At 37.6% G+C, this 17,754-nt stretch overlaps 1 protein-coding gene across 3 annotated transcripts in view; it reads right to left on the bottom strand.

Annotated features, from left to right (window-relative positions):
* LOC126353941 (uncharacterized) overlaps positions 1–17,754 on the bottom strand; it is a 155,561-nt gene that overhangs the window by 34,485 nt on the left and 103,322 nt on the right. For all 3 annotated transcript variants that reach the window (XM_050003219.1, XM_050003220.1, XM_050003222.1), the window contains one exon: positions 16,344–16,548. In XM_050003219.1, coding sequence (XP_049859176.1) covers positions 16,344–16,548 — 205 coding nt within the window. The remainder of the gene's footprint in view (positions 1–16,343; positions 16,549–17,754) is intronic.

Raw genomic sequence — 17,754 nt, 5'->3', positions numbered from 1 at the left:
GCTGATTCTACAACCATTTGATGTAGTTTGTGTGGTAGTCTGATCAACAGATAGCATCGAGTTGGAACACATTTTGACTTGGCACTCAGCATTCAGAGAGGCTAGAGTGAGATGGTGTTCACTGTGTCTGTTGTGCATCATGGATTTTGAATAAAATGTGAACATTAAGTTGTTTCAAGTTGCAAAAAGTGCCACAGAAACACACAACATATTGAAAGTGATGTATCTTGATAATGCTCCAACTGTTTACTAGTGGTAAGAGCAGTTTAAAAACAGAAGTGAATCAGTAGAAGACGAGCAACATTCAGGATGTCCATTAACATTAAAAACAGAAGAAAATGGGCAAAAGGTGGTAAAAATTGTTCCCTCAGACAGGCGAATAACTATTCAAAGCTTACTGAAGAACTTCTGTCTTATGGATCCTCGCAAAGCAATTTAACAGACAATTTGCAAATGAGATGAACGAGTGCAAAATTTGAGGGCATAGTGTGATCAGAGTTTGTTCCAAGGGGAACAACTGTAAACACAGAATTTTAAAAGGACAGATGCAACATTTACAGAACAAAGTAAGAAGAAAGAGACCAGAAAAATAGGCCAATGGCTACCTTCTTCCCAACAACAACGCATCGTGTCAACCTCTCTTTTGATTTGTGAGTTTTTGGCCAGAAAAAGTGTTCCCGTCCATCAGCATCCACCTTACTCACCAGATTTAACACCAAGCAACTTCTGGCTCTTCCCAAAATTTAAAAATGTACTTCAAGGAAAACGATTTGACACCATTCCCAACATTGATGGGACCATAACAGAGCAGCTGAATGCCGTTCCAAACCAAGTTTTCTAGAAATGCTTCCAGTCATGGATTCAACATTGGGGTTAAGTGCATTTCTAGCTGAGAACCATACTTTGAACGAGATTAAATGAAATTCCATGTAAGCCTACTACTTTGTTTCTAATAAAATTATTCACTGTATTTTTTGATCACACCTCGTATAGCATTGAAATTCATTCATTGATATCCCACATTTTCAGCTCCAGGGATGTTGTTTCATGTTGACTGCTCAGGTAATCTCCTATCTATTCCTTTGTCACAATAGACAAGCAAAATTATTTTCTGTCCATTAAGACTCCTCCTGACACCTGTGGTGACTGACACAATAAAAGGCTAGTCACAGGTTCCCTTCTCTATTTTACCTGAGTCGAGAAGTTCATATCTGTCTGTCTGTCAGTCATCCTGAGGTGTCAGATAGTAGCCTAATGGATTGGTTCTGTGACTGCTATAGTCACATGAGATGTCTAGAAAACTCAAATATATCCATATCCCTTCAAACTATTCTAATCTCATGTATTTCCCAATCTACAGTTGAGCAAGTTGAAATCTACCAGTATTGCCATAACACAATCAAGATTACCTGGGAGTATTCTACCAAGGTGAATTCTGAGATGGGGATCCTTAAAAGCATGTTGTTACCATATTTGACTCATCTTTGATGTTTACCTTCAACTAAATCATTCATATTCAACATGAGTAATAACTTAAATTTATTATCAAGCTCTTGATACTGAAAAATATTCTGACAGCACTGATATACGGACTACCCTTAATTTTCAATTTTACTGCTATTCATTTCTAGTTATAACAAGCATTCTATTCCTGTTGCTAATTGGATAATTATTACCATTAATGAGAGAGACTAATGCTGGGACTTTACTATGTATTCTTATAAACATTTTAAATTTCTTCTCTGCAAGAGCAAAGTTCCCCTCTGTATTGACTTTAACCGATCCACCCCTTTCTCCTAATATGATATGCACCTCAATGGGTCAATGGAAGGTTTTTTTTCTAACCTAAAATCCCATATGAGCACATAACAGTATTCTATTATGTAGTTAGGTTACCCAATTACCACTTCTTGTTTGTCGTGCCCACCAAAGAGAGCAAGGGGATACCTGTATCTCTTGACTTAATAGCAGAATTCAAGAAATCTGCATTAGAGATTGGCACAATAATGTATAAGGCTGTTGTTTAAGATCTCCATTTGCCATTAAACCAGCAGGCCACAATGAGTTCTATGGAACTGATGATAAAGGTTGATTCAGCTAAGCTGTTCACCTCAGATATTTCTTTACTGTTTAAGATACTGTAATTCTGTTTCCACCCAGATGAATTGTGAGAAAGTGCTCATTAACTGATATCTTAATGTTCTCATAGCTATATTACTTGAGAGACTTTGTTATAAACAGTGCTCTTTCAAACGTTATTACAGCAACTTCTGCTGCTAGTATCATATATCTAAAACAAAGAAATTCAACAGCATTTCATTTCACTCTCTTAAATCTAATTAGTAATTTCAGAGAAATTACATAATTTATTCTAAAGGATTTATCTGTTTTGAATGCGAGAGTGATTGCTGTCTTATCCTATTATGGTAACAGTTCTACTCTTGTTTCTGCAATAGCCTTGAAAGAAATGTGCACACCAAAAACTGAATGATTTGTAAAACAGGGAACTGGGGTATAAAGACCGAGGGGCGATTTAATCCCAAATAACACAGGCAAAGAGTGAATGTGTCACATTACTATTTCAAAGTTTGCTGAAAAAAATATATGTTCCATAAGATACCTCTCCAAAACTACAATATTTCCTGATTATATGTTAAAATGCTACAGACCTCTCTAAATGAGAGTATTTGTGAAAATGTCATACCGAAAGGGAAAATTGAAAAATTGTAATAAAGAAACCAAAAGTGAGACAGATCTGAATTTATTTTCAATAAATACTTTGTTCCCAATACCATGAGACATGATTAATAGATATATACTTATGAGTGTTGTGTTTCTTTTCTTTCTTTCTTTCTTTCTTTTTTATTTAATTGTAACATTTTGTGAATCAAAAAACTATGTTTTGAAAATATGAAGAGTCACAAGATGTTAACTGTCTTAATAAATGATAAAGTGGAAGGACTGCTAACTGTCGGTCATTAATGCATAAAATTCTCAAACTGTCAAAATATTTGTACAAAGAGGTGAAAGAATCTGGAATTTCCTGGTAATTTAGAAATTATTTTCTCCAAAACCCCTATTCTAAATATTTCATAGTACTTTAATTGGTCATCGTATTTAGGGAATGTACAATTAGAGTGGGCAATACTTGATACTTCCTGGCAGATTAAAACTGTGTGCCAGACCGAGACTCGATCTCGGGACCTTTGCCTTTCACGGGCAAGTGCTCTACCATCTGAGCTACCCAAGCACGACTCAAAACCCGCCCTCACAGCTTCAATTCTGCCAGTACCTCGTTCCCCCTACCTTCCAAACTTCACAGAAGCTCTTTTGTAAAACTTGCAGAACTAGCACTCCTGGAAGACAGGAGTGCTACCTTCCAGGAGTCCTAGTGCTGCAAGGTTCGCAAAAGAGCTGTGAAGTGTGGAAGGTAGGAGATGAAGGACTGGCAGGGTTGAAGCTTTGAGGACGTGTCATGCTTGGGTAGCTCAGATGTTAGAGCACTTGCGCATGAAAGGCAAATGTCCCGAGTTAAAGTCTCTGTCCGGCACACAGTTTTAATCTGCCAGGAAGTTTCAAATCGGTGCACACTCCACTGCAGAGTGAAAATCTCGTTCTGGGCAATACTTGTCTGCACAAAATGTGAGAAATTTTTTAGGCAGACCCAGCTCTACTCTCAATGTTTAAAAATCAACAACACTTAAATATTTACACTGATTTTTTAAGTAAATGTCATGCAAAACTGGTATTTCTGAATCAAAATAATTACTGTACAACATTATAAGTTAGTGGGAAAACAATTCATAATATTGTTGAAAGCATTTTAAAACAAAAATTGGATACAGAATATTTATACTCATTTTTCATTTTATGATATTATTCATTAATTATTATCGTCTTCTGTAATAATTTTACTTCTTAATGACTTCCCATGAATTAAAATTGCCTGCAATGTAACGATCAACACTGCATTGTTGAAAAGAGGTCATTTGTTTTTGTTTTTTATCTCTTCTCACTGAACTTGTCTAGCCAAGCTGAATTTGCACACAGACAAGGGTGATCCAGTAAGAGCAGTACTTGGGAAATGGGAACTGCAAACTGATCTTTTGATGATGGCCATCTGAAAGCATTAGCAGGACCATGAGGGGTCATAATGGAGATGGTTATATCTTGCAGCTCATGAGAGACACTTATTATCTGTCCCACCCTTCACTGATCTCCATACACAAGAAATGACGTGGCTCACTAAAAAGTCTTCTAATGTATACTGTTGTCTTTGCATTTCACACAGAGTAACAGGGTGCATTTCATGGAGAACCATTCTCGCACTGTATATGTCACTCTGGGATGCAACCCAGTAGTGACTTGACTGAATTCCTACCACAGGCTTTATCACGGACTACTCTTCTCTCTTTTTTATATGGAATTCCCTTAATGTATTTTCATTTAGAATTAAGAGTTTCATGTTTGTTACTAATGTTGATATGGTTTGTACAAATCCACTAGTATCTCTTATAGCATCAACAGCTTCATGCTGGAGATTATATCTTGTTGCAAGATGTTTACAAATACCTCCTATCCCATCAAATGCACTGTTTCCATGACCTGTTGCTGAAAATACCATTTTTTTGTCTTAATTCTTGTATTACAGTGTTGACCAAGCTCATATATCAGAAAGCAGTTTTGAAAATGAGATGCTGCACAGTCACATACACATCTTTAGCAAATGCATGGCCTCTAGATGTTATGTCATCAGTTATCATGCTGACAGTGTATCATGTGTGTGCATTATCATAAATGGGATCATCACTGACAACAGCAAAACAGTGTGATGTTCCAAGGAAATGAGCAACACATGAATAGTGATAACTGTGATGTGTGCCAGTGGTAACTTTGAATTTCGTTCTGCAAAGCAACAGACCAGTTCTCAGCAAAGTTGAAATGAAGAACTTATGTGTCAGTACTCTAGGATGTGACTAATTTCACTTCTGCTGTGGCTTGTCTCTGAATCCTCCAGATATGATGGAGCTGTTCCTTTCATGACCGAATGCCTAACCTCTGTAACGAACTTCTCTGACTCTACTGTCTTCTTCACCAACTTTTCTTCCTCTCACAATGCACAGGTTATGCCACTGTCAGTATCCTGAAGGTGTAAAGCTGCAACAGTCATCACTTCAAGCACCAGGACAAATTGCACACTCCTGCAACAAGCCGCAAGCAGCTTTTGACATATACACAAAAGCATCAAGACCATCACTGTGTACTTCTTTCCTGTGACACTGCTTATGGAGAAACAAGAAAGTTTCAAATTAGTGCAGTAAATACAAGTACATACTTCCTTCACTGGCTGGTATTTTACCCATTCTGGTCATAAAGAGTAGAATTTTGTGAGAGCACTTTTTAAATTCAGGTTCTCCTTTTTCATTAGGTGATATGCTTCTGTTATTGATCTTGTTCTATATCTATTTATCTTTCACTGACAAAGATAACTTCAGCCAGGTTAGGACTTTGCCTGCTGCAATCTTTGTCATCAATTAGACAACATTCCAGAGCAACAGTAAGCATATCATCTTGCAACAGATGCCCACAGTAAGAATCTCGGCATCCCCAGATACCTTTCTCATTCTTTATTTTACAAGATTTTGAAGTCAAATAATGTGAGGAAGTGGGTAGGTATTTCTCTGTCTGCTGCTTAGAGTATCAGTGTCAGTAACTGTACCTTTTCAGTATAGGTGGCTGATGAGATACTAATATTTAGGTTTTGAAACCACACTTCATTTTTCATGCACATGTCACTATCTTCAGGTTCTGCATCAAGTGCATCCACATTATGCTCTTCACAAAGTTTTGAAGATGTTGCTTGTGTGAAACTTGTTTCAATTTCATCCACTTTTCTTTTTACATACTGTTTTCTTCTTGTGCTTCTTACCTTTCCTGGACATTTAAGGGAGAATACAGTAGGCGCTACAAGAAAAATGCCAACATTCAATGCATCAACACCTTCACACCTAGGAATATAAACATTTCCAGTGTCTTCTTCAGTTTCGCATTTGGGAGATGGTGATCGTTCAAGTGGGTTGTCTCTAAATTTGCACAATGGATGTGATGCTAATACCATTATTTGAGGACCAAGATATTTTTGTAACATCTCTGACAGATTTCCAAAAACTAAAGTGTTTTTCACTTTTCTTAAACATCATCATCTTTTGTCTTTTTTCTTAGTCCACACACCTCACTCTTTCACCACTGTATTTCCTCACTGACATTGCATCTAACAAAAAGTTCAAACCAAACACAAAACTCGATGCAGAATTGTTTAACTTCGTTGTAAACAGAAGAGTGCTGGAAACAGTGTCGCCAACATGCATAATTTACACTAGAAATTCAGTGAGGCGAAATATGCAGTATTTTTAAAAAAATTTTAACACTTTACACAGTAAATACTGCCCACAGTGTTTGCACTTACTACTGACATATTAACGAAACAATATTTTGCATGATTCTCAAAAGTTTTCAGATGGGGGTTTTCAAATAAATAATTCATAAAAACTTGTAAAAATGCAATACTTTTACATTTTTAGTAATAAATATTTACATAATACATATACCTAGGGCAGAGAAGATACTGTTTATAATTACATCAGTAGCATCTGGTAATGTGACAGAAAAGATAGTGTTCTGCGACTTTCCAAATTAGAGGGGGAGGAGGGAAAAAGGAAATTAAGTGGAAAAATTAACTTAAATTTCATATTTTTGTCTTAAATTTGTAAGCCAATGAGTGTGTGGGTATTAAGCAAATTTCAACACAATGAAGAGGAAGCTTTAATGCAAAACATCTGCCAGGTCTAATACATATTTTTTCTGGAGAAATTCATGACCACGAGTTGACATGACCTGTAAGATCAGAGATGAAATCACCCACGTTTAATGCCAAAATACACATTTACAGTGCAAAATTACATCTGTAAAAGTAAAAAAAAAAGGAAATCACAATTAATGTGGCCATAAATACTTCCTTAATATTCAATTTATGACATCATGTCTTTGAAATTCCTTCTACTGCAGTATACGTCTGCAGTTGCTGATGCAAGGACTTCTGGGAAGACTGGAGAGATTTCTTCAATATCATTCCGCATGCTACAACAATTTGTTGTTTTAAATCCTCTTAGGCCAGTGGAACTTTTACACGGACTTCATCTTTAGAGTTTATCCAACAGAAAAAAGATCCAGTGGTAACAAATCAGGTGGACACATAGGAAAATTGATAATGTCTTCACATCCTACTCAGCGACCAGGAAAGAAATGGGCGAGTGTTGTCCTTGCCACAAGTGAGTAATGAGAAGGGCACCAATCTTGATGTTAGCACATCTACATATTTAAAGTGGTATTTCCTCTAGGAGAGCCAGTAGCACTTTGGTAAGAAATTGTCTGTATCTTTGAACCCTTAACCCTTGAGCAGGCATGCCATTTTTTGTAAAATGAACATGCACGGTGTACTTTGTACACTTGTAAAGAATAGTTGTCTTTACGTTACCAAGGCAAACGGTGCAAAACAACTTTATTTTTGGTTGGCACACTTTATACACAAGTGCACCAGCTAGAGGGTTATGGTTCCTTCAATGAAGCAAGGATCAATCATGTAGTCTCCAATAACCCAACAGCAAACATTAACAACCTTTTGTCTCTGATGAGCAACCCACCTCAGCCAGAGCAGATTCTCAGCAACCCAATAATGCATATTTCTTATATTCAGCTTTTGATAATTTGTAAAGGTCGCTTCATGGCTAAAGAGATTTCTTTGAAGAAAGAACCCATAGTCCTGATGATGCATCAGAAACAAGCAACAGAATTCCATGTGTTCTCTGCAGTCCCATTGATCAATAAGCTGGTGAAGTTAGACACGATATTTATGGAAGCTCTCTTTGCACAGAATGTAAACAACACAGGGCTGATTTACTCTAGAGGCACTTGCAGTTTCTCTGGATGAAACATGTGGATTGTGTACAACAACTGCCAGAACATTGTTTCACACTCTGCTCACTGCATGCTTTCTCCTTACAATCTGCATACTATTCCAGTTCCATTCCAATAAGAATTTCTAGCACACACTGAGAACAGTCATTCGTCTTTGACATCGTCTGTTGGATTACCTTTGTTCGTACAGCTTAATTTTACTTCTGTGTTCTTTGTAAGGAAGTAGTACATCTAGTTTCACTTAGTTTGTGGAATGCATTTAGTTTTACAAACTAACCAGCATTCGACACAGGTGAATGACACAGGGAATGAAAGCTAACTTTCCTATCCTACCCTTTTGTATAATTATCATTGCAATGCAATACTCCATTTCTATGTCTATTTCTATTCCTATTCCACTTGTAAATGTAGTGAGAGAAAAACAAGTCTATATACCTCCATGTGAGTCTTAATTTCTGTTATCTCACCTTCATGGTTCTTGTGCAACATGTGCATTGGTGGCAGTAGAATTATTCTGCAGTCAGCTGCAGATGCCTGTTGTCTAGTTAGCTGCAAATGCCTAATGTCTGCTTAGCTGCAAATAGCTATTGTCTAGCCACCTACAAATGCCTGTTGTCTGAATTTTCTCAACAGTGTTTCATGAAAACAGTGTTATCTTCCCTCCAGGGATTCACACTTGAGTCCACAGAGCATCTTAATAATAAGAGGGTCATTCAATAAGTAATGCCCCACCTTTTTTTCCTCGGAACATATTTATTGTTAAGAGCCAGAATTTGGTGACGACACCCATCAACATGTCTTGTCCATGTCCTATTTTTCTACATAGTCTCCATCATGGTCTATGGCTGTATGCAAGCAATGTGGAAGAGCATGTATTCCTTGCTGGTGAAAGCACAGGCGTAGCCATGTTTTCACTGCATGACTGACACACTCGTCATCTTCAGAATGTGTTCCCCATAGAGAATCTTTAAGTGGTCCAAAGAGATGCAGTTCCGAGGGTGCCAGGTCTGAACTGTAGAGTGGATGAGGCAATGATGTCCAACCCAATTTGGTGATGTGTTCCTGGGTTCTCAGACTTGTGTGTGGACGTGCATTATCCTGTTGGAGCATGATTTCTGCTGGATTCTTGAGTTCATTCAGAGTCTTCACGTTTGCCTCTGAATTGATGGTTGACCCTTTTGGCATCACATCCACGCGAATGACACCATCACAATCTCAGAACACTGTCACCATGACTTCCGGCAGAGGGGGTTGTCTTGAATTTCTTCTTTTGTGGTAAATGAGGACTATGCCATTCCATAGACTGCCTTTTTGTTTGTGGCACAAAGTGATGCACCAGCTTTTGTCCCGCATAACAATCGTGAAATGCTCCAACCATTCAGAAGGATTGGCCTTTCTTTTAATCTTGTGGTCCACTGTGGGTATTTGTGGAACCCATCGTGAGCACCTCTTCAAATATCCGACAGTCTCGATCATTGCAGACACACTTCCAATGCTGACTGACAGATGTAGAGCCAATTGTTGAGTTGTGGTGTGCCAGTCGGCACAAATAATCCACATGATTTAGCATGTCTGGAGCACTGGCTGTGACAGGATGTCCCGAGCATGGCTGATCATGGAGCTCTGTTTCTGCATTTCCTGAAGCTGTAACTTTCTTTACACATTGCCCAACTGTACTCCTATCAACTGCAGCATTGCTATATGCTGCACACAAACATTTATGGATGTTCACCACAGTTTCTTTTTCTGCACATAATAATTCAATAACAGCACACTGCTCCTAGTGAATCGTATGTAGATGCCATTTTGGCACTTCACTACGGCTCTGACATCTGCCAGAACAGTTCGACATTTGACCAGCGCACAGAACAAACATCAAATGTGAAGCACCAAGGAGGACATTTGTCTATGTATATCAATGGCATAAAAAAAAAGGGGGGAGGGGGGCGTTACTTATTGAGCGACCCTCATACTTTTGTGTTGATCAAATACATATATAACAAATCTAGCTTTTAAATTGCTTCCTCGTCTTCTTTTAATGTCACCTGGTGGGGATCCCAAATACTCGATTAGTACTCAACAGTCGGTCAGACAAGTGTACTATATATGGTATTCCTAGTAAATGAGCTAAACTTTCTCAAAATTGTCCCACTAAACTGAAGTTGATTATTTGCCTTCACGACTAACATTCCTTGTGTTCATTCCGCATCCTATCATTCTGCAACGTTATGCCTACATACTTAACATTAGTGATGTTGCCAAGCAACATGTCACTAATACTGTATGTAGCAGTACAGGGTTATTTTTCCTTACTCATCTGGATTAACTTACATTTAGAGCAAGCTGCCATTCATCACACCAAACAGAAATTCTGCCTAAGTCATCCTCTAACCTCCTACAGTCACTCAAAAATGATACATTCCCATCTACTATAGTGTCATCAGCAAACAGTTGCAGACAGCTGCTTGCTCTGTGCATCAGATCATGGATAAGAGCAGTCCTACCACATTTACCTAGGGCACACCTGGAGAAAACCAGGTCTCTGGTGAACATTCGCCTTTGAGAACAACATATTGGGTTCTAATGCTTAAGAAGTCTTCAAGCCACTCACATATCTGGAAAACTATTCTATATGCTTGGACCATAGTTAAGAGTCTGCAGTACGGCACCACGTCAAATGATTTCCGGAAATATAGGAATACGGAATCCGCCTACTGCCCTTCATCAATGGTTAGCAGGATGTCATGCATAAAAAAAGGCAACCTGAGTTTTGAAAGAGTGGTGCTTTCTACATCATGGACAGGTGCTTTTCCATCTCGAGGAAATTTATTATATTATCTCAGGATATGTTCAAGAATTCTGCAGCATAATGATATTAAGGATATTGGTCTATAATTCTATGGGGTAATTCTTTTACCCTTCTTATACACACATATTATGTCCACTTTTTTTCTAATTCTTGGGACTTTGTGCTGGGTGAGATATTCGCTATAAGCTCATAGAGAACTCCTGTAATATGACCTTTTCTATGAGATTGAAAACTAACATTCAACTCTCTATATCCATGTAGTGAAGTGTCAAACTTCTGGCCAAAGACAATGATGATTCAGCACTAACTGTATTAGGCAATCTATATGCATTGTGTGTCTTGCTACATTCTTTTGTTGTCAGCATAATGTTAAAGAAATAGTTATTATTGGGATATTTTTGTTAATTTACATTTTAGCTGCTGGAATGGTCACAATGCATGGAATAAAAGATGCCATTATTACTATTGTGAAACATTGTGGATGTAATTTAATAATATGGAGTCAATACTTTCAAGACTTGTCTGGAAATTCAGGGTGAGGCTGAATCCAATAATTTTCTGATTTCACCTAACCTGTAGCAGTTTCAGGAATATATGGCATGGAAGTGGAAGGCGACTGAGCCGTTTGCTAAAAGCCTGAATACGACTGAAAACATTATTTCATCAATTGCAACAGATCACTCCATGTCAATATTCTGGCACACATGATGACAGTGCAGCCAGTCCACCTAATTTCAAGCCATTTTTCACTTCATCTCAATAAAATTAGTCCTATGTTCTTAAGATTGGTGAAGCATATATAGAATTTGCAAGAGACATTAATATTTAAATACATATAACTCCATCAACACTTAACTTTTATAGGAAAGGGAAGGAATACTATACTCTCTGTAATACCCAATTTGGATTCCATCCAGACTGGGTGACTTACTTGTTTCCAAATTGTTCAGTTGCTTCTCAATACCAGGGTTGTCTATTATTATGTCCTCCATAATAGAGTCTGTGCCATAGCCAAACAACGGTACGTCCGTACAATCCTGCTGCATGAATGATTTCTTGAACAAAAGGTACAGTGGTGCAAGACCACATCAATCTTGGTATATTAGTCTACCAACTTTCGCATGTTGACATCTGTGCATTCTTTTTTGAACCAACAGGGGAACAGTCTCTGCTTCCTCAGCATTTCCTGAATTTCATTATTAAACTATGGTGGGTCTTTTCAGTCCTTAATCCTCTTTCTTGGCACATACTTCTCTAGAATATGATCTACAATCAGTTTAAGCTTTGCCCATAATTACTATAGATCCATTATATTGGAACTTAATGATGTCCACTCACTTCTAAGTAAGGTGTTAACAATTGCTTATCTGCTCTTTCCAGCATAAACACACTCCTAACCTTATTAATGGATTTAATTACTTAAGTAATCTTCATCGCTATGATAACATCATGATCACTAATTCCTTCTTCACACTGACACAGTTGATAAGATATAAAATAATTCCATTTCACATAGGTTGTCATACTAACTGTGAAGATGTTCCATGAAAACGTGAGCAACTACTTCACGTCCATGTCCACGCCCACCATCACTTGCATCAAACCCATAAACATCCCAGGGTATATTCTATACATTAATGTTGTCTCCAGCTAAAATGAAAGATTGAAGTATTTCTGTACTACTGAGAGTGGACGTTCTTTGAATGATTTTATGACTGCTACAGCAGAACAGAGTGGCTGGTCAAAACATCCAATGTTTAAATGGGAGGGAGGGAGAAAGGAAGATTAGGGTTTAAGGTCCCACTGACATCGAGGTCATCAGAAATTGGGTTAACTCATGTTCATCTAGACCAGTCACTCATATCCAGATAACTTTATAATTGGATTTGATTTCAGCCTCAACTAACACAATGATTTTGTTGATTACAACGAACACACTGCCCCCTATAGGATCTAACCTGTCTTTCTGATGTACATCCCACATCTCATTAAATATTTTGGTGGATGTTACCACAGGTTTCATTCAGCTCTCAGTTCTGAGAGCCTTTTAGCAAGGCAGTAAATTCAGGAATGTTTAGACAATATACTGCTAAAATTTTGATAGCTGAAGTGCCTTTACTTTGCCTGCGATCTGATTTCCTTCTCAGCTGACATTACACATTTTGTTAGTTTATATGAAATCAGTAACTTCCTAATAAGACAGCAATCAGTTTAATGTTCAAAACATGTGTTGTGTACATAGTTCCGCTTAGTCAGCATGTACACAACTTTCCCACTAGAGCGTGCCCCGCTAGGCACAACAGTGCAGGCACAGCGCTCGCCCGTCTCCGCACTACGAGATGGCGCTGCCATAGAGACGGACCAAATTCTGCTTCCGCCGATCTGCATATTAATATGTAACGCAGCCAATGAGATTGCTGCTAACGTAGAACCTTTTCTCCTTGCGGATCACACACACACAGTGATACATGAACGCGCAAGGTATTATAACGGGTGTACAGACCTCCAATTAGTCAGTCTGCATTTGTCTGCACCGATCTGTACCAATCTGCATTTGTTTGCAACAGTCTGTACGAGTTGTACATTTGTCTGTACCAGTCTATAGTCAAGTTTCAGTCTGCGCCTAATAAGATTACCATATTCCTGTACATAGCCACGAAGATAAATGTATAGGCACTTTTGTCAAGTATCAGAGATATATGTGAGAATAAGATTAACATACCAATACCAAAGGAACTTCAGATTGTCAATTGTAAATAGCATCCAGAACCAAGTTAAGTAATTTTTATACCTGTTATTATTTTAATAAATGTGTATGAAAATTAATGAAGTTCTGTTTAAAATTGGTCACCGTCAATCTGCTACTCTAAGCGTGCAAGTGGCATTTCTATCGACTGACCTAACGGCAGAAGACAAACACGCCACAATAAGACCACTAGACATATTGCAGACACTCGCCTACTTCTTTAGAGTGACAAGTCAAATAATCTGATGATGTGTGTACTGAAGGTCTTACAGTACGCACACCACAACATGTAAATCCTAAGTTACAAATATTATAATTTCTCGAAAACAAACAACTGGATTTTGGAGATTGAAATGCCGTTATAGTTGTGTCTTTTAGAATTATGATACTGACAACATTAATTACAACAGCTTCATTTCATAGAGCAATGCTGATACTAATATTTCTGCTATTAACATAGCCATGAAAAGAAACTGTGTGTCACTTCATGAACACTTTCTCACAATCAGTCTGGGTGAAAACAGAATTACCATACCTTAAAGGGTTAAAGAAATAATTTTAAAATTTTATTTTATACATTTTCTTCAGATCCTTACAGGAAGGTGTCATGATCAGATATGGAACGAGTTAAAGAATATATAAATGTAGATTACAAACACCATGGTACAGTTAATGTACAAAAAGAATTTTTGATGTGAACAGCTTCGCTGAATCACCCTGTATATCTTGTTAGTGTGTGGCTTGGTGATTAAACAAGTCTAGTGTCAGACTACAGATCTACAGATAAGGTAAGCACCACACAAAGTCTAGGCCTCAGGCCAGATCAAACAAGTCGATTGCTGCCTACAAGGTTGTACGAGGAGCTATCTATGATCACGGTACATGTGATCAGCATGTTATCAATCCCTCCAGCTGTTACTGCCAATTTATGAACCTGCTGGTGCTGCTCATTTAGTCAAGCAGCTCCTTATGTGGCCTCACAAGGGGTGAGTGATCCCCCTACCAGAGATCCCTACCTCAGAAAACAAAATCTAAGAAGGTTCTAGGAATCGAATCCAGGTCCCTCTGCATTGAAGACAGAGATGCCAAACGTTTGGCTACAAATCTAAAAGTTTACGGTTCAATACTAATTTGGTATTATAATCTTTCTCTGTCACTTATTGGCTCTTTCACCTCTGACAATTATTTGAATATGGGAAAAATGACAAGTAGCGCCAAGGTTTGGAGCTCATGTTAAAGCAGTGGGTCCCCCTATAACTGGCTCTCATTCTCTAATCAACACTCAGGTCAAAGACAATTTTAGTTAGTTCTTGTTACCAATATTTTTAGTGGTTAGATTTTCTGAACCTGCTTAATAGCTGCAGAGAAAGGCATCTACAGACTAGGATGAAATTTCAGTTTTATTGAAGAACTGTAAATAGAGGTCATTTACACTATCAGGTCACCTAGGAACATATGTTCTGTAAGGAGGTATATTTCAAGACAAGCTGAACTACCGGTTGTCAAAAACTTTTATAAAAATGGGTGAGGGGGAGTTAGAGGGGGAAGGGATCTCCGAAGTACAGGGATGATGGCTTACTTTTACCTTTGAACAAACTGACTGAGTAAATAATGCCTAACAATAACAAATTTCCACTTGTTAAAAGAATTTTAGAAGTGGACACACATGCACAGTGCAATTTGCTTTTTACGCGCTTGTCAAGAGCAACGACAGTTCATAACCAGCAGTAGTATTCTTTGTTCTCTCCAAAACGTTTCGTGGCGTACACCTTTTACTTTTATCGGTATTTGCAACAAATGGCGTAGAATGGAAAACTCATGTTTCATTATAATTATAGTTAAAAGATTGGTAATATTATTCAAAAATAGTACAAGGTGGCAAAAACAAATCTGGCATGACATCCTTCTTAGAATTTTGTGACAATGTAGCTGACATAAATCTTTCATTGAGCTCTATGGTGGCTTCTTCCAGAATTTTCTGTAAAGAGCAGTTTCACTAGGGTAACTTATTTCATGTCAGAATTATAAACATTCTCTAGGCTAGTAGCTTAAACTGTAGAATTTGGAGTTACAATTCAATTACCTAACATTGTTCACTGGATTTTACTCACAACTGTACAGAGTAGTCCATAAATAAAATTACCTCGATACCAAACAAGTCATCCCATGGTAGACACTACGTGTTACCCACACAATGCCATGGACAATCATCAGTTCTCACTATTTATGATCTCTCTCCATCTTATATGTATTAGTGAGAAAACAAAGAACAATTTTCATAGTGGTAGCAAACGGCAGATATCAAAGGCAAATTATGCTTGTGCCACAGAAACAAACTATGTTAATTCGCTATTAAAACATTAATGAAAGAAAATTCAGTTTATGCAATGCCTTGTATCATAGTGCATTTATATACAACTGATTATAAATGATATTAACGGGAATTTTTAGCTCTTGTCAAGCATATAGGGCAACTTGATGCTTGTTCCACAACTGCAGTATTGGTTTTAAATAAAATGTCAGCAAAAGTGCAACTGGTGCTGGAATTTTATTCAAAAGAATTTTAAGCAATAATTTTGACTTACTCTTACTTGTAGTGATAAACAGAATATTTGTATTGAGGTCTGATAAACTGTACTACGAACTGAAACTGTGCAATATAGCAGAAATGTTTTTGGGATGTTAATAAAAGTACATTTAAATATTTTTATACAATATGCAGTTCATAGTCATTTGACAACAAATAGTTAATTTTAGAACAATTTACTAGGCTTCAACATACTTTAATTACTAAATTATGAATACACAACAAACCTAAATGGTTTAACACCAGAATGTGTCAACATATGTATCTTGAGATTAGACTTATTTTGGAACATCTTGCCACAACGATCACACGTGCACGCTCCAACAATATCTTTGTGATGGACTTCTTTCATATGTCTCTGTAAGGCTGCACGAGACCCAAGGAGTTTGAGGCATATCTTACACTGGAATTCTCGCAAGACTTCAGCCATATCTGAAAAATTGTTGTAACAAAATGAAAGTCATCAAGCAAATGTATATCCATGATAATGAAACTGACAAGCAAGAGCACAAAATAAAAAGCTCAAATTGCAACACCTACCAAAAAATAACAGAAAGACAGTGAATCTTGAACAAGATCAGATACTTCAACAATAATTCTGGTACTGTTTATTTAAGGCGCAACTTGTGAACTACTTTGTATTCTGTGTGTTGATAATCATTTCCCAATTAATCCTTTCACACTGGTGATGTGAGTGATGTCGAGCACCAGTTCCACTGGCTGTGCCTGCAGTACAGCACATTTTTCATGCTCCCTGCGGCACTACTCTCTCTTGCTTTCACACTCTTAGTTTTGTCGCAATTATTGGACATTATTTTATATGTTTATTCGAGAAAATATTTATACAAATCACAAATGTTTTTGATATTGTGTGTCATGTCTGTGCACAAATCCAAGTCTGGGGACGTCAATGGAGGTGGAGTAGCACGTGAACCTGATGTAGAAGCAGTTACAATAGGTGTTTCATGTTCGTCATCAGATTCGTACGACGATTTGCTTTCATCTTCAGAGTCACTACGTAGTATGAGAGAGAAACAGCTTTGTCCACTGTATATCACTTATCTGATATATCACTTCTAGTAGAAACTAACTGTGGTTAATAACATGTTGCTTCAGATTAGAAACAAGGTGGCAAATGAGCAGTTGAGCAGGTTGAACAAAGCCGCTAGATGGTGCATAGGTCAAACTTCAACACAAGTCAAGTGTAGTGAAGCAGAGAAATATGACGCGAGGCAGAACTGCTACCGGTTGGGCAGCAAGGGCCACACTCTAATGCTGCAGCAGTCCACCAGCTGAGCGACACATTTGCTCCCAACTTCTGTAGAAGTTCACTGTGGCGAAAGGGTTAAGACAGTCCTAGCATTCATACCGAATGTCCCTAACGATTAGTATCAAAATTACACAGATCACAGAGAATGAAACTGATTATTTTGCTATAAAAAAAAGTGATAAAAAAATGAATATTTTAGGCCATATGATGACTTAAATGTGGGTCAGGCAAATGTTTGTAACAGCTTGTTTCATAACAAATAATTGCTTTCCACCTCAAAAAACAATATTGAGCTGCCTGTGATTTGTCCATTATGGAGATTACCACTATTTACAATTTATAGTGTGCACTATGCAGCATTGTTCATT

The sequence above is a fragment of the Schistocerca gregaria genome, chromosome 3 (assembly GCF_023897955.1).
Source record: "Schistocerca gregaria isolate iqSchGreg1 chromosome 3, iqSchGreg1.2, whole genome shotgun sequence".
Classification (NCBI taxonomy): domain Eukaryota; kingdom Metazoa; phylum Arthropoda; class Insecta; order Orthoptera; family Acrididae; genus Schistocerca; species Schistocerca gregaria.
The sequence above is the reverse complement of the archived record's forward strand: the minus strand, read 5'-3'. Positions and strand labels throughout refer to the sequence as shown.